The 19,037-nt window shown below is 41.0% G+C and overlaps 1 protein-coding gene across 1 annotated transcript; it reads left to right on the top strand.

Moving 5' to 3' along the window:
* The first annotated feature begins 4,539 nt into the window (after nt 1-4,539).
* klf6a (Kruppel like factor 6a) lies at nt 4,540-12,239 on the top strand. Its single transcript, XM_071415120.1, has 4 exons — nt 4,540-4,977; nt 7,002-7,578; nt 8,609-8,732; nt 9,097-12,239. The coding sequence occupies exons 1-4, from the start codon at nt 4,876-4,878 to the stop codon at nt 9,146-9,148; spliced, it is 855 nt and encodes a 284-aa protein (XP_071271221.1). The 5' UTR covers nt 4,540-4,875; the 3' UTR covers nt 9,149-12,239.
* Nucleotides 12,240-19,037: the final 6,798 nt, after the last annotated feature.

Here is a 19,037-nt window from a genome sequence, read left to right as displayed (position 1 = left end):
TCCAGTTCAAGTGTTCAGCAGTCTGATGGCTTGTAGATGGAAACTGTCTCTAAGCCTGTTGGTATCAGACCTCATGCTCCGATACCATCTGCCCTACGGTAAGGGAGTGAACAGCTCGTGGCTCATGGCTGCAGTGTAACAATATTGTTGGCTTTAAATAAATAAATATATTCAATACAATTTTTTAAAATGTTGTTTCTAAAATAATTACAAACAAATTATCCACCACAGCACACTCAAAACGAATATTACACCAATACAAACTGGTAACGAGTGCTATTCTATTCATATCATGGTATTAAAAGATACAAACAGTCGTCAACAGTTGTAAATCTAAATGCACAGAACTTAACATTTAGAAGAACTTTCTATCAAAACAAAACCAGTTTTTTGTCACGTGATGTCAGCTAATGCATTAAATAGAAGAGAAAGGAGAGAAAAGGGAATTCTCAGCAGAGGGATCAGGGATTTAAAATACCAAATTCAGGTCTACTTGTCCATGGTCAGGGTAACCTGATATACACTCCCCTCGCCCTCCCCTACTCCCCTTCTTTACTAGTCTCCCACCCCCGAAAGTGTCAAATGAATACACCCTAGTAGTCTGTAATCAGTGGGTTGGGTCATTGTTTATACACTTGATAAATGCCTCCCCTGTAAAAGGAGAGAGTGGGTTCCCACAGAGTGGTTTCGGAAAATAATAAAATATCTAACATTCCTTTGGCTCTGTATAATGGTTGCAGGCCTGAAGCACAGGGAATCACAGGGGGAAACAACTTGGTGCCACTGAATATGCCACCCCTGGGACAAACAATGACCATTGAACTGTCCTTCAGATTTTCCACATAGCACGTTTAAAGATCTAGTACCAAATCTGTCCTACGTGCTGTGAATGCAATGCTTAACAACATCCTACTTGAAACAACTAGATTTTTGGGGGGGGGGCATAATGTATTTTCTAATTTTCAAGGTATTTTGTGTGGTATAGTGAATCCGAAACTGTTGCCCACAATAACAATTCTGTAAAACCTGAATGATTTAGGAAAGCTTTTTTGACAGCTTAAGTACACATTTCTGTATTACAAATGTTATTGCCGAACTCAAGGCAGCAGCAGAGCTACTAGCCTATACCTCTCTGTTACAGGGTCTGTATATATTATCCGCCTACTACATGTATTTTTTTAAGTGTCTAAGACTACTGGTCAGTATTTCACAAGTCATTACAAATATGTTAGCGACCATTTTTGTACACGTACATCACTCAGGCAGACAATAATGATTAAACTAGCCATAGTAGTGCTAAGTGATGTATCCATGTTGTCCACTTAGTGATTCCGCTCAAATACATCCCATACTACAAACACACAGCCGACTGTTCTCCTCAAGGTCGAGAGCTGCTGAACACACACCACACACCACACACACACAAGGTCAAGAGCTGCCTGCGAGGCAAAGGGGCTTCTCTGATGGGTTGACGCCACATGGCCCAATGTACACACATCTATCCCCCGTCCTGTGACATGGCCTGATAGCTTAATATAAGGCCAACAACATGTCAACCCTCACTGCCTTTCAATGAGGACTTCACCAAACAAATGCTTTAATACCAAACAGGATGAGCTGAAACCCACAGAGAATGTGAATTAAGACCATAGTGGCCAATCATCCTCTCACTGTGAGCGAGCAGTGCTGACTCTGTCCAGATTTATGATATGTTGAATTAGAATGAATATTGATTTTTGGACAGGTTTTTTTTCTCTCTCTGTCCGTCTTTTACAAAGAGTGATTGATGTAAGTGCATTGATTTCCAATCAATTGCTTCATTTTCATTTTATTTAAGCTTGAACAAATTGCAATGCCCCCGCAGAGACAAATGCATTACTCTATCAACTGTACCTTGTGCTTTATCTGCAAACTGGTCGTTTGTAAAGTATTCCAGAAATAGTCTGAAATTATGTATTAAACTATTAGGCATTCTGTATTTGCCTATCAAAGCCTTCTGTGTTGAATGTGTTTTTGAAGCCTTTATCAAAGTATTATGCCTGTTATACCATGATTGTCCAAATATACTGTCCTACTAGTTGATATAATATGCTTTATCCCTGTATAAAGACACATACATAACTTAGAAAACTACCACAATGTTAATTAATTTTACATCAAGAGCTGTAGCCTAGACTTGGAGACAAAGAACGCCTCATTGCATGTTAACAGTGTCCATCACTGGAATAAAATACCTTAAAACAACTTAGTAATTGCCTTGACAATGATGCATTAAAGTGGGCCATCTTCTAATGGCTCTTTCCTGTGGCTAGGCCTACTGGTTGCCTGGTTAGGTTTGCATAATGATGATATAGCTTTAGGACCTAGCCTGCCTGGTCGGCTTTCCAAGATAAAAGCTGCCTGGCGTCATGCAGACACCACTGCATTCTCTGAATGTTTCAACTGATCAAGATAGTGATAAGTCTGGAGCTACCTGGTAAATACTGTACCTTACAGAAGCTGAACTTGGGTTAGCCAGGCCTCAATTGTGCAACCACACAACGTACTGTGCCAGACAAAATGGGCCTCCTTCAGAATGTACTTAGCTGTACTTAGCATTTTATTCACAGAAAGACTACATCTGGTTATTTAAGAATCCTACATAGCAGCGCTGACAGCATACTGTGGGCTGGTCACAAGGTTCACAGCTTCACTCTGTTGCTGTATGCTGAGCTACAGGATGTGAGGCAGCAATCCTGTCATGCATCAAGTACAAGCTGCAATGCATGGATGTGTAGTATCATTCGATCGATCCAAGACAATAATTCTAAATTATATAATCTTCTATGCGAGTTTGCAATTAGGGTGCATCATAGTCAATCTCTAACATAAAGGTTTCTGAATAGACCTCATTGAGTTTAAAGACCGTCTTCAAAGCCACCATCCACCATGGATGACTCAAGATATAATGGACAGCACCATTAGTGTGCACATAAGCAGGAATTCCTTTGAATTCCAGTGACAACTGAGGCCTGGTTCCTTTAGGGTTCCGAAGACATCACCATATGACTACATCAGATGCTGCAAGCCACAAATATGCACCAACAGCTGATCATTCACAAAAGACTCTCAGTTCTAGAATCAGAAAATATTTCCAATTGAAACAATGAGGTTCTGTTCCAAATATGTTGTTTGCAACTCTTCTATCTTTAACTCAGAATGTCACTCAGGTCATGATGATCACAGAGCAATATGACTTCATCTTATAACTTTGCAATTATGAAAGAATTTCCTCTATCTATTTGGTGCCATTCCCAACATATTGGGAAACTATACAAAGAGGGGGGAGATACAAAGTATGCAATAGCGTAATGCCATGGTTGTAAAAATCTTCTGTGATGGAGTTACATTTGAGTGTGGATAGCAATTCACAGTTTATTTATTCATATCAAACTACTGTTAGAATAAAGCATATAGGATGACAGAATAACATGATTTCCTTGATGCACTATACATATGAGATGTTATGGAAAACTGACACCTATACAACAATTTTGAAACCTGTGTGGCTTCGAGCATAGATAGATAATTAAATAGATTAACTGCATTTGTGTGTGTTTTGGTTCTTTCGCTCAACTGGTCATAATTTCTAAGAAAACAGGATGTTACTGAGAACTAGGACAATCTCTTCAGCTCTATTCACTAAATGAGCAGCCTAGGCCTAAAGGCATTAATCCATCATCCTTCTCAAATGTTTAAGTCACTGCCACCAAATAAAATTCAAATATCATTAAAGAGTGTTATTTTTTATTTTTTTTGCAAAACAAGTGCAAGTCTCCAAGTTTTTGAAACTCAAGTTTCCCAAAAAAAGTAACCTACTCTGCATGAGTGTGCCCTTCATAAAGCTTAAGGTTAAGCATATCTAAATCGTTGACTACGACCATCTTTCAGTTGCAGAACAAACAAAATACTGGACAACTGCTGTGCATTCTGCATAGCTGCGATTTACCAGAGTGGTGTAGCCTATTTGAGTCATGAGCGATGTGGCACTTGGCTCCCCTTGTGGAATTTAGCTGTAGCCTACTATCTTGCGACTGGAGACGGTGGTATGTTAGTAAGAAATGCCAGTATGAAACTCCGAACAACTTAAACAAATAAGAGTTTGTTTCAATAATATAGTCGACAAAAAAAGCGTATGTCAAAAGATTCAAACGAAATTCCAGTCATTTTCGCATACTGTTTCAAAAGTATTTGTCTTGTACTGTATGTTGAAACTCTGTCAAAGAGCTACACAGTGAAACTGTTTACAAAGAGGAAAAATTGTTGCTTCTCAGATGCGCTCTCTGTGGCGAAATATGCAGAGAGAGGCAACTCGCTGACAGTTGAATAGAGTACATCACACATATATATACTTTTCTAAAAATAGCTGTCCAATGAATGTGAAGGAACTACGAGTCAAATTCACCAATAAAAAAAGAGACAGGACTAAATTATGTCAGGAGACGATTATGATTGGTTGGTTGTGATATCATATGCGCGCGGGCAAGCTGATTCGAGTTCATTGGTTAACGTTCCAAAAGCGTAATGCTGTCACGAGGGGGTAGGTAGGTTGCGAGGTTTGAATAAGGAAGTTTACATGGTACGGGCTTCGCATTTAGTTCAGTGTTTGCAAATAGAGTAACTTCATCACCAGTAAGCAGTGGTCTGCCAACGGGGAAGCAAAACAACGCTTGTTTGCAGTGCGTGCTATTTGCATTAGCTACAGATAGGGTTGCATGTGAAATTAAAACAAGGATCTTACTTGCCTGTTCGAGATTTACCAATATTTTGAATATTATATTGATTCTAAAGAAAAATATTTCAGTGCAGCTCTTTAGCCAACATTTGGGATTTGAAATGGATGTTCTACCCATGTGCAGCATCTTTCAGGAACTTCAGATTGTACATGACACGGGCTACTTTTCAGCTTTACCATCCTTGGAGGATTACTGGCAGCAGGTAACATTTTTATCCGTTCATTTGAACTGTTTCATTAAACTGAAATAAAGATAATGTGACCAATTAGACAGGCTGTTAGCCTGGCATGACGATAGGCTACATGTGTTCAAGTACGTGCAAACGAATATTAATTGATACATTATATCCTACTATTACACGTTGTTACGATATTCTACAGCACTTTGTCAAACAGTTCCTCATGCATACATTTGTTTTCATTTTAAAACAAAATGTAGATTATCAATGTGTCAACTTTGTTTTGTAGTAGATGATCATGAATTGTAACATTGCAGAAGCGTCAGTAAGCTACAAACATGCAGAATTCCGTGGCTAGCTGGATGTGTCAAATTCGGCGCGTGTGCTAGAGTATGCGAAAAAGAACCAAGCGTGGTTCGTATTTCTAGGGATACCTCCGAATGGAGGACTAAACGTGTTATTTAACCGGTTACCAACAGATGCACAAGCTCTTTTCTTATCTTGTTTTATACAGATGGCTGATTCGAAGTAGAGCATTGTTGCCCGTCAAAGCACGGCACAAGTCTAGTTCAGTGAGCCAGTGTTTGACAGCTCGGGAGTCTCACTTGAAATGAATGAGACGCGACCAATATCATTTCCAGTAGTGTTGTGATATTTCTGAGCGATGTTATAGGCTTGTTTCTGAGCGATGCTACTGTAAGTAGCCTTCATATCGGAAGTGAATTTGAAAGCAATGATTTGGTTCGAGTAACGGAGTTGTTGTCGTTCAAAATGTTGCGGAGCGGAACTCGTTCGTAAGCGGATCTGTTGAAGTAGTCTAACCGGAATGAAGCCAATTCAACAATTTAATTTTGAAAGTGGATACAATTTACACCAATAAAGTGTAACATAACTGACCCCTCGTATTAATCATGACGGGACTGCCTCGTTTGTAGTCATTTTCTGAAGATATTTGCAGTTCATACGTGATTGAAATCGATCCAAGTAGTTTCCTTCAGGCATTTGCGAGTTGGGCACGGAGCCAACTTCTTCCTCGCTGCCATAAGAGATATTTAACTCTTTCAACACAGCCACAGAGAAATACTGTCGAGACTGGTAGTGGTAAATATAAACATTTAATATAACGTATTTTTACCAAAGAAAACTGGAAAGGTTATTTTACTTATCAAAACCATAGTTTGAACTAACCATAAGGTTTATATTCCTCTGAAACACATCGCATTAATTTGCATGTCGTTCAGTGGGTTTCAGTATGCTCATATCCACACTATCAAATGTCAGCAGTGACCAATTCCGTGCGAATTCGTGTGCGCATGAGAAGATAGTATTGCAACTCGAAATTATTGGTTTAGATTGTGGACGGGGCATTATGTGCTTTGCCTGGGGCAGAATTTTTTTTCTCCAAATGTTCTTGTCAAACCAACATGCTGCCATACCTCCAAACAGATTACCCTTTTAAAAAAAAAAAATCCTCAAGATATAGTACAAAACTGAATGTATTGTAACATTGAGAAACTGAGGTCTGGGGGGTAGGAAGGATGTGATTACATGCAATGCATCGTATCAGTCAGTCTATGGCAACTGAATGAGGTTTGGGGAAGCAGGAAGTTCAGTGGCTTCCTTAAAAGGACACTAAATGTGCTCTGAGTCATTCATTGTACCACAGAACTGACAATGGATATAGTCCCTGTTCCTCCACACATACACACCGCTTAGGATATGTAGTTTATGACTGCTCAACTTGAGTATGTAAACATGTAGCCTAGCTAGCTTAAATTTGGTCACAACCATGTGATAGTCAAGAAGAGCCCATTTCTTGTTTGAAAATGTGTTTTCGTACTAGTGTGAAGCTGTAGTTTACCCAGACTAACCTTAGCTGGTCTGCCTTGTGAGCCAAAGGAAACAAGTTGCACAAGTCGCTTGTCATAAAACATCAATGAGGTTGATACTGCTTCATGTGTTGGTGGTCTGGTAGCTCCCTGAAATGCAGTACACCTGTGATCTCTTCTATATATTCTAAACATCTGTTTTGTTTGTTCCTGAACCAGACTTGCTTGGAGTTGGAGCGGTATCTACAGAGCGAGCCTTATGTCTCGGCGACATCCGACATCAAGTTGGAGCCGCAGGACCTCTGGAGCAAGCTGATCTTGGCCTGCGGTGATAAAGCGATTGACTCTGACCCAAAGATCCCTCTGGTCAAAGAAGAGGACAATCAGGATGGCCAGATCTTGGAAACCAACAGTGTAAACTCTGACGCCTGCAGCGAAGCTTCAGACAGTTCCGTGGAGCTCTCGCCGACACACAGCTTTACCTTGAACCCTCTGGGGTCGGTTCTGGCCGGTTCTGGACCTTTTAGCCCTTCTATCATTAGCACTCCCCCATCCTCCCCAGAGGTCAGCTCGGAACCCAGCATCTCACAAGGCTGGGGAAGTGTAAACACAGAATTGACCTTGCCGGTAAAAGTCCGGACAGGCGGCATCGGAAAGAACTCGGCAAAGTCTGGGCTGGTTGGTGGAGACGCGTCACCGGACGGGAGGAGACGGGTGCACAGGTGTCACTTCAACGGATGCCGCAAGGTTTACACAAAGAGTTCCCACTTAAAAGCACACCAACGCACTCATACAGGTGAGAAAGCAGACATTTCCCTATGCTATCACACCCCAGGCCTCTGCATTGCATAACCGTGGGGCAAAATACAAACCCTGTTGGCGGAAGTGACAGTGATGGTACTAAGTTTCCTTACTTCCTCACTGTTACACAAAAGCAATGTCTTATTTGACTGCCATTCTTTATTTAACCAAATGGTATTGTCTGTCTGGTTAGCTAGTTGTGTAATGTAATTTAAAGAGCCAAAACCAGTTCATTGCGTGTCCTCATGCAGCCACAGAGAGAGTGCCACACAGTGCACTCACTCTCAGACTATTAGCCGTACATGACTGGATACCTAAACTGTGACCTAATCTATCTGGAATGTGTCTGAATGCTGTGGGGGAGGGGAGGCATTCATACTGAGGGATGCAGTCCCAGTGCACATGGGAATACAAGGGACTTGGGTTGCATCCCAAATGGTGCCCCATTCCCTTTATAGTGCACTACTTTGACCAGAGCCATAGTATGGCTAGTAGTGCACTGTATAGGGACTAGGGTGTCATTTGGGATGCAAACATTAGCCATGGCTCTTCAAAACGGATTGTTTCACCATGGGAAAGGGAGGCTGTTGAGTGGGGGCCTGTATGGTCGTTTGACCGTCCCTTGTTTTTTTATTAGCAGCATGACATTGCACGTGTGTGGTTTTCTTCATGGGCTCTGACCCTTGAAGACCGCTATTACGTCCGGTGTATAAAGGACTTTCTGCTTTCCAAAACACATGTTTTGCGTTATGTTAGCGAAGTGTAACCAGTTCATTTGAATTTAGACCAAGTGTCATTGAGTAAAGTTGTATAGCTGTCAAGTGACTACCGCTGCATCATCTCATCTGGTCATTTCCTTTCTCTTTACTACCAAAGGTCATTGACCAGAAGAAAGCTCAGAATTTACAAAAGACTTTAGCTTAGCACACAGCATTTTTTTTCACATTGACTGGAGGTTAAAAATGTATTGTGCAATATTACATACATTTCACAATATTAATGTTTTTCTCTTGTTTATTTCATAGGTGAGAAACCATACAGGTGTTCATGGGAGGGCTGTGAGTGGCGATTTGCACGGAGTGATGAGCTAACCAGACACTTCAGGAAGCACACTGGGGCCAAGCCATTTAAATGCAGTCACTGTGACCGGTAAGCTCCATCACTCTGCTATCTACAATAGAGACCACATGCACCTGAGTGTTTACCCAATCCCTCTTGATACCATTTAATCAAGTGTTAGAAAATAATGATTGTTTTACTAGAGTTGTAACGATGTCTGTTCATTCAGTGATGTGAATAGCATTGCATTGTTAACAAGTGCATAATGAAAATGGTTAGTCATGCATAATGACATTCTTAAAATATGTAATTATATTGCCAGGCTGTTTTTATGTTCAATTGGAATCTGTACTTGTATCCTTGACACACTTGTTGATTTTTGTAGTAGTGCTGCTACTACTACTACTTTTTAGGTACACTCCTGTTCACACTTTCCTTCTCTCTTTCTCTCAAGGTGTTTCTCCAGGTCCGATCACCTTGCCCTCCACATGAAAAGACACCTCTGAGCAGGTCGGAGCGGAGCGATGTTAGCCGTTTAGTGAAACTAACAAACGCAGCAAAAGGAAATGTCGTCTCCTAACCAGCCTCATGGTTGAACTGCCCTTGAGAGGAGCGAGCTAGGGGAGCGTGTTCTAGCCAAAGTATGCCATTTTGCACCATACCCAGTGCCTCCGGGATGGATGGACTCCTTGGAGAAGGAAGGCGCTCTGAAGGTTGCCTGTCCAAAAACCACAACAACAGAGGACAAAATCATGTACAGACAGAAGGAAGCAGCCAATTGAATTGAGGGACTTGAAAGAAAAAGACAAAAAAAAAAAACTAAAACAAAGACAAAAAAATAATTTACGAATGAATGAGTTGAATGTGTGGTTGGTGCATGATGTTTTTGAGGTGAAGCAACTGTCTCCTGGACGACTGATACACTGGTACTGCTTTACAAAAACGGTTGTCTGAGGTAAGCATGTGTGCACTGCGAATGTCTGACTTGGTTGACTGGCCTGTGTGCAAAGAGGGGGTAGCAAAGGCGGTCTGGTACCAGTGTTGCTGTGGACTGAATGGTGTCAGGGAGCAAGTTTTCTTTTCTTGTAGTTGTGAGTACGGGTGTGTGAGAACGTGACTGCCTGCCTGACTGTCAAGCAGCAGTGAGACTGAGTGAAGATTGGGGTTTCTCGCCAGAAGCCTTGAGGGGTTGTGGTGTAGAGTGGTATGGGGGGGTGATGTTTTGTTCCCCCCCATTCAGCAACCCAGGCCAGGGCAGAAACTCCACAATGTGAGTCCTGAGTGAGAGGAGCTTTTTTTGGTGTTTGGTGCAGCTACTAAATGTGCAATGTGTTACGTAGCTTGTTTTTTTACAAGTTACAAAGCAAATTTTTAGTCCATTGTATAAGCTGTGTGCTTAGAGGTATAACACAACTATACTATAACTTCAGTATCATAGACAGGTGTTGCATGGTTCTAGGGTTTGTTCTCTCTTCCTGTTATTCTGTAATCAGGACTGCAAATAGATTCCAATAAAGGCGCAGCTAAATACAAACGGTTAAATGTTACAATATTGTACATAAAGCCTTGATTTATTTTTTATTTTATTACTTCAGTACTTCTCTTTCTCTCTTTTTGGTTTGAGAAACCACGACTGCTTACTTAGCAACTGAATCATTCATTCATTAAGCTATTTTTTTTCTTTCACTCATCGATGCCTTGAGGACTATCGGATTTGATTTTGTATATTCTATCTTCTTTTCTACCTGGTAATGCACTGTTGACGACCTTAATGGTGCCTTATGCAAGTGACCTATCCTTGTGGGATGGATGACTACTCCTTGGAGAGGGGCGGGGGGTCACATTGTTGTATGGGTGATTGAAAAGCTTTATTAAGGCTCAATTTCACATGAACTTACTTGCACCTTTCCTTGTTTTCAGAGACTGCTAGGTCTATTAGCCCTATGTAGATTGTGAATAGTGTTTTGTGTTTATAGCATGTACAGTACAGATCCTCCCTTGTTAGGTTATATTGCATAGCACCCTGATGATCTATATAGTACATTCAGTCGATTCAAACCAATACTTGTGTAAAATAACTTCAAGTCATCATTTAGAGAGCACTTATAACAATATATTACTAGCCCAATTTACTACCACTGTGTATGTACTGTATCTACGTAGTTATACACATTTGGTATCAAGTGAAAATGTTGCTCAAAGGTACAAAAAAACCTGATGAGACGATAGGACTAGATCTGGGCTGTCACCCTATTCCCTCTTTAGGTCACTACTTTTGGGTCCATAGGGCCCTGGTCAAAAGGGTCTATAGGGCCCTGGTCAAAAGTAGTGCATCATAAAGGGAATAGGGTGCCATTTCAGATGCAGTCTAGGACATGAACTTGTGGTTTGCATAAAGACAAGGTTGACTTGAAGGGAATGTGATGGTGATGCAGCTGCTTTCAACAATGCCCTAACATTGGGTTTGTAGAGAACTCGGGGGGCCTAGACTCACTGTAGGGCAATATCCCCCCTGCAACCAAAGCTGAGGAAAAACCCTAAAGATTTATTGTAATTAACAAGCTCCAGTTGGACAGCCCTTGCCTTGTACTGCATCTCTGTAATAAATTGCTAAAGGCTTTGCTGGCATAGAATTTATTACGGACTGCTGACTCTGGGAGTTTGCTATTGACCCGTCTGGGCAGCCGCATTCGTTGTTTTGGTCCAGGCAGCTACATTATTATCAAAACCAACGTGAACAGGATTCTGAAGAGAGAGAGAGAAAAAATATCTATCCCCCCCTCCCCATTTGAAGCTGATTCATTGTTTATGTACACACTTGAAATAATTTGAAGACTTCAGGACATTTTTGCAGGGTAAGGGACCAAAACAATGTTAAAGGATAGCTTATTGTGTTATATTTGTCATTTAAAAAAAGTCTAGACTCAAGGATTGGTGAGATTAACATTGAAATATAACAAAGTACATAGACTTATTTTATTCAGTATCAGGGACATGCCATGCTTTGTGGGTGGAAAGGAATTTGACATTGCAGCAAGATCAGTGTAGCAGGGCCACAACATGGATTTTAGATCAGATTGTTGTAAGAGGGAGGATGAGTACAACTTGAAACGGCCTGCTGCAATAAAATTACACCGCCAGCAACAGCAAGGCTTTTGTGGCAAAGAAATAGAACAATGACTTTCTGTCTTTGTAACAGAACAGCAGCCAATATCTTTCAGGTGATAATCGAGCCTTAATTAAGCCTCATGTTAACCTACAGTTTCCCATTGCTGTCTGCATCCCAAATGGCACCCTATTCCCTATTAGAGTACTACTTCAGACCAGGGACCATAGGGCTTTGTTCAAAATTAATGCATTATATAGGGAATAGCATGTCACTTGGGACGCACTCTGATTCTCTCTTTCCCTTCCACACACAGCGCCCCTTGTTCTTTACAGAATCTTTGTCAAAGAAAAAAAAAAAGAGAAAAAAATATTCATTTTGTAAGATTGTTTGTTTTTTGCTTTATGACATTTTATTTGAAATTGTTTTGCAAAATTGTTATATTTCTGTATGAATGTATTTTTTATTGGAATAATAAGAATCTTATCAGACTTATGCTTTGTTTCATTTTTTAAATCTTCTCACTTTATTACATAGTTCATATTTTCAGGGCTGCAGATCGGTTTATGTAGTCAGAGGGCCGGTTTCCCAGACATAGATTTAACCTAGTCTTCTATTAAGAAACTCTGTCGATGGATAATCTCCATTGAACATTCCTTTTAGTCTGTGTCTAGAAATAACTCTGGGTCAGTTTTCAAATGGAAGCCAGTGGAACTAGCTTGGTCCCATCTGCTGTAGCCAACTCTTACATCTTAAGTAATCTTATCCAGAGCGACTTACAGAGCGTAGCAAGTGCATACATTTTTCAAACTGGTCCTCCATGGAAATCGAACCCACAACCTTGGTGTTGAAAGTGCCATTCTCTAACAGCTGTCATGTCATAGAGTTGGCTACTGCAACAGTATAGGACCAGGCTTGTAGAACTAGCCCATCCAGTCAGCATTTATACATCACATAACAAAGTTGTCATTAGGTTTATAGTTTTGAGATTGTATTCCAAATGGCCAATAGAATTAGAAAGGGAACATATAGTCAACATACTCGTGATCAGGACAGCTAGATTGGTTTAAGGGAGAAATTGAAGGCAACAAAATCCTTTCCCATTTGCTCTGATACTAATCTTATGCTGCACATTCATTATTTTCTATGCATAATCACCATAATAGGCTCCACAATTAAACTATTCCTCAAGGTATAGGTATAACTGGTATCCCTAATACTCTCAACATGTGTATGTGCAAGAGCTGAAGAGCTTAGTCAAGCATAATACTTTTCTCCTTTTGGATACAACTCCTAGCCAGGAGTTAGTAAAGGAGTGTGTTAAAGGAGAATTGAAGAGCTGGTTAACTTATTTTCTAGGACTTTTGCCATCCACTATGTTTACCTAAAAGTAGGTTTCTTGTTATTCATCCAATAGCTCCCAGCCCCCTCCCTCCTTGGGGTGGTAAATACCAGACTGAAAATATCTCACTAAAAAGGAGAAAATGGATACCTTGGAGAACCGGTTGGGAAACAGAAACCTGCAGTAGTGGTGTGTGGGTAAAATCACTGGGAAAAGCCAGAAAAAATCCAACCTGTGTGATAATTGTGTTTGCTCTATAATCTGTTAGTTCATATGCCTTGTGACTGTGATATAGAGGCCTAAAGGCCGAGACAAATGTGTGGCAGAATGAATTCAACCACACATTTGCTTCATCACAAACTGGAGAGCAACCTCTGTCCGGTGGAGTCCTCAAGGCATACTGCATGTAACTAACAGTTACGATTGAAGTCGGAAGTTTACATTTATTTATTTTACCGTTATTTTACCAGGTAAGTTGACTGAGAACACATTCTCATTTGCAGCAACGACCTGGGGAATAGTTACAGGGGAGAGGAGGGGGAGAGGAGGGGGATGAATGAGCCAATTGTAAACTGGGGATTATTAGGTGACCGTGATGGTTGAGGGCCAGATTGGGAATTTAGCCAGGACACCAGGGTTAACACCCCTACTCTTACAATAAGTGCCATGGGATCTTTAATGACCTCAGAGAGTCAGGACACCCGTTTAACGTCCCATCCGAAAGACAGCACCCTACACAGAGCAGTGTCCCCAATCACTGCCCTGGGGCATTGGGATCTTTGTTTAGACCAGAGGAAAGAGTGCCTCCTACTGGCCCTCCAACACCACTTCCAGCAGCACCTGGTCTCCCATCCAGGGACTGACCAGGACCAACCCTGCTTAGCTTCAGAAGCAAGCCAGCAGTGGTATGTATGCAGGGTGGTATGCTGCTGGCTATACACTTACATACACTTAGGTTGGAGTCATTAAAACTCGTATTTTAACCACTCCACAAATTTCTTGTTAACAAACTATAGTTTTGGCAAGTCGGTTAGGACGTCTACTTTGTGCATGACACAAGTCATTTTTCCAACAATTGTTTACAGACAGATTATTTCACTTATAATTCACTGTATCACAATTCCAGTGGGTCAGAAGTTTACATACACTAAGTTCACTGTGCCTTTAAACAGCTTGGAACATTCCAGAAAATGATGTCATGGCTTTAGATGGTTCTGATTGACATAATTTGAGTCAATTGGAGGTGTACCTGTGGATGTATTTCAAGGCCTACCTTCAAACTCAGTGCCTCTGCTTGACATCATAGGAAAATCAAAATAAATCAGCCAAGACCTGAGAAATAAAATTGTAGACCACAAGTCTGACTCATCCTTGGGAGCAATTTCCAAACGCCTGAAGGTACCACGTTCATCTGTACAAACAATAGTACGCAAGTGTAAACACCATGGGACCAAGCAGCCATCATACCGCTCAGGAAGGAGACTCGTTCTGTCTCCTAGAGATGAACGTACTTTGGTGCGAAAAGTGCAAATCAATCCCAGAGCAACAGCAAAGGACCTTGTGAAGATGCTGGGGGAAAAAGATACAAAAGTATCTATATCCACAGTAAAACGAGTCCTATATCGACATAACCTGCAAGGCCGCTCAGCAAGGAAGAAGTCACTGCTCCAAAACCGCCATAAAAAAGCCAGACTACGGTTTGCAACTGCACATGGGGACAAAGATTGTACTTTTTGGAGAAATGGTCTCTGGTCTGATGAAACAAAAATAGAACTGTTTGGCCATAATGACCATCATTATGTTTGGAGGAAAAAGGGGGATGCTTGCAAGCCGAAGAACACCATCCCAACCGTGAAGCACGGGGGTGGCAGCATCATGTTGTGGGGGTGCTTTGCTGCAGGAGGGACTGGTGCACTTCACAAAATAGGTGGCATCATGAGGCAGGAAAATCATGTGGATATATTGAAGCAAAATCTCAAGACATCAGTCAGGTTGTTAAAGCTTGGTCGCAAATGGGTCTTCCAAATGTACAATGACCCCAAGCATACTTCCAAAATTGTGGCATAATGGCTTAAGGACAACAAAGTCAAGGTATTGGAGTGGCCATCACAAAGCCCTGACCTCAATCCTATAGAAAATTTGTATGCAGAACTGAAAAAGTGTGTGCGAGCAAGGAGGACTACACACCTGACTCAGTTACACCAGCTCTGTCAGGAGGAATGGGCCGAAATTCACCCAACTTATTGTGGGAAGGTTGTGGAAGGCTACCTGAAACGTTTGACCCAAGTTAAACAATTTAAAGGTGATGCTACGAGGTACTAATTGAGTGTATGTAAACTTCTGACCCACTGGGAATGTGAAAAGCTGAAATAAATCATTCTCTCTACTATCATTCTGACATTTCACATTCTTAAAATCTAGTGGTGATCCTAACTGAACTATTTCAGCACCATTTCAACTTCAACATTTCGTTAGCATCAAATCACCTATGCTTAGTCTAATACAGTGACAACTAAAAGGTACCAAAAACTATTTATTCCAATCAACGTAAGCTAAATATGTGGCTGTCCATGGTTCTGATTTCTGTGTGTGTGTGCGTTCGTGCAAGTAGAAACAACATATTGACTCACCCTACTTGTAGAGAAACACCAATGCCATCTTCCTCTGTTTCATGTTAATGAAATGGTCTATCACTCTGTCATATAGTACATGTTTAAATTTTTTGTTATCCTAGGCTACCTGGCTAAAATGCTTGCTCGCTAGCCTAACTTCCTTTCATTCTACATCTACTGTAGCTACATATTGAACTTCCATTAATGGTTGGATCAGAATCACCGTTATCATCATTGGCCAGTACGGAGAATTAAGTAAAACCACAAGTCCAAATCCTTATCTCCATCCATGGTTTATTTAGGAAAGGGTCAATTTTAGCTAGCTAACTAGCCACCGGAGGACAACAACACAATGAGAGGCAACAATTCAAGTTGTTTCTTTCAATGACATATGCTATCAATGCGAGTTAATAGGAGTGACGCCAAATCCAAACTTGACACTTTCTTTGGTGATCCAGGACCATTCACAGTTGAGCTCCCTCAGTTTAGCTCAATGCTGATTGGCTATTTTTTAATACTCTTTTATCCAGGGAGGCCAAATGATAGCTGAGGGTGCTTTCTCCGGTAAATTGAAGGAAAATTATGAAACACAGAGAGACTAAATATAATTTGTTTTCTTTTTTTCTTTTTACATTTTTGGGGGAAGCCTGGCTTCCCTTGGCATCCATTCATGCATGCCACTGGAAACCTGACCTACCTATCGAGTTCTGTTTACTCAGTCTTGTTTTGCCATCAAGGTTTGGGCTGCGTTCCTCATTTCCCTAACATCTTGAAAAAGTTCCGGTTTCTTCAGTAGTGCACTTCTTTCTGCACCGCTAGTTCTTAGGGCTACAGCAGCTTTGCTCTCATCAAAGCAGTATAAATAATTGATCTCCATCTCTGATTGCCTTTAGCATTTATTAGCATGATGCTTTTATACACTTGTTAGATAATTACTCTAACTTGACACTAATAACGGTAAGATGCATTGCAGTTGATAAACCATTAGTAACTAACACACACACAAATGTAAGTGAAAAAAAACAGAATGTTACTTTCTTCCTTCCTTTCCCTATTCCCTTGGTTGCAGTGGGAGAATGGGAAAACGTCTGCATCTCTCTGATTCCCAATAAAAAAACCTCTGGTTTTAAATTGAAGTTCAGCCCTTCAGTTGGTAATTAAGCTCACTGTAGAGACCCTCCCAACCGCAGGATGTGGAGGGGAGGAAGAGGAATGTTATTGCTGCCTTCAATGCTGATATGAAGCTCTTCATCTCCCAGAGTTGCCACTTGATATCCAACTTGTAAAACATTATCAAAAGCATGAAGAGTCGGTGCCTTGCTTAAGGTATAGATGAGGTGCAAGACAAGCTGCTATGTACTGTAATATTTCTCTGATGGACCGGTGATTGTATGAAGACTATGTAGACTAGGCTCACGTAGAGAGATTATATGACTCTGAAATGACTGCCTTGAAAGCAAAGTTTCCCCGAGGAGCCATGTAAAGGTATGAAATGGCCATGACATTCTTCAACAACATTGAGGGGGAAGAAGTGTCATTTTAAAAGTAGAATAGAATAAAATGGAATGGGATATAACTTCAGTATCTCTGTTCCATGGAGCTATGACACTTGTTGTGATCCCCTGATGATAGACCTGTGTGATGTCCTTATGTCCCCTATAAAAGGAAGCAGTGCCTTTGATTTCACATGTCATATTTGTCTTGAAACCCCCTCAAGACCCTGGATTATCAGACATCAATACATCAATTTAAATAAATCATATCTCAACCTTAATGTACCAGGAAATACATTCAAGATTCTGGGGTCGTGCCCTTTCACATCATTACAAAGAAGAAGAAGACATGCTATCCATTCTAAACCGTCACAGTTGCACAGCACAATTGCAAAGATTTTTTTTTAAACTCGTATTTCTTCTTCCAAATTTTGATAGAGTGAGAGCAAGGGAGAGAGAAAGAGAGAAAGAAATGAATACAAAACTGTTTAAAATTAGAAACCCATGTCTATCCACCAGACACTGCTTTGCCTGACTGAATGCAATAAATGTTTCAGAAAACGTTTGAGTGCAGTGTGGAAGCAGCACAGCGAGTTAAATGAGGGGAAATAATAAGGGAAGAGGAGGTTATCAAGCCCTGAGCCCTGTTCATTCAGCCAGCCAGACTGCAAGTCATCATCACACCATGCAGGCTTTGCTTGGAAAGTGCTGGTGTCAGGGATTTCTCTCTCTCTCCTTGCTAATGGGTTCTATTATGACTTAGGTAGGTCGGATGGAAACGGCCACAGCTGAAATCAGAGGTCATTGACCCCCGTTACTGCTATTTGATCATCATCATCATCATCCTTATCATCGTCAGCAGCAGAACTTAGATAAGGATACGATTTGCCCATCCTTAAATAATGCATATTTACCTAACAACGATTCCCCCTAAATTGGATTCCTCAGCTAATTACCACGTTGCAATTAGTTGTTTGAGAGAAAAGGGATCTGAGGAAGTCGTCGTCCACAAAGGAGGATTAGAGGCGTTTTAGCCCAGAAATGCCAGGATGAGCTCTATCTCACTATAACGCTTTTCCCTTTTAACTCAGATTAATTTCAGTCACGACAAAACTATAAAGGCTCTGATTTCTTTTAGTGAAAATGTAGCCATCCCTTAGAGAGAACTCATTTGGAACTAAGAAAGAGAGGAGCGGGAAGTGTTACGTCAGAGATTTGAGGGTGATGTATTCTTTTGTAAGAGCCAGCGGGGGGTTGCTAGCAGAACTCACCAGGGTGATGTCATAGGGCGTGACCTTGTCACGGAACTCTGGGTGAGCGAGTGAGCATGGCAAGAGCATGTCTGAGCTCTATGCAAAGTGTAGCCAGTCAGGGTGACATCATCCATACAAGTCCTGACTGGGGGGGCCGAGGAGCACTGTGTTCATGTAAGCCTATAGTACGCTAGTTCAAATAAATGGGGATGCAAAATTTCAACAAGTGATACCATGAAATTACACTGTTTTGAAATGTGAAAATGCAAATCCACATGAGTTAGATTTTCACATGGGAACGTTTTTCACATAATACGATTTTTACATGTGAAAGTTTTCAACATGTAAAACTGCACATTTCACGTGAGGGGAAAACATGTTATTTTCCTCCCGTGAAAAGTTGGAGTTAAAACTTCTTTAGGGTAGGGGGCAGCATTCGGAATTTTGGATGAAAAGCATGCCCAAATGAAACTGCCTGCTTCTCGGGCCTAGACGATATGATATGCATATAACTGGTAGATTTGGATAGAAAACATTCAAAAGTTTCCAAAACTGTTAAAACAGTGTCTGTGAGTGAGTATAACAGAAC

Source organism: Salvelinus alpinus, chromosome 8, assembly GCF_045679555.1.
Source record: "Salvelinus alpinus chromosome 8, SLU_Salpinus.1, whole genome shotgun sequence".
Taxonomy (NCBI): domain Eukaryota; kingdom Metazoa; phylum Chordata; class Actinopteri; order Salmoniformes; family Salmonidae; genus Salvelinus; species Salvelinus alpinus.
Note: the sequence above shows the minus strand (reverse complement) of the source record. Positions and strands in the feature narration are given on the sequence as shown.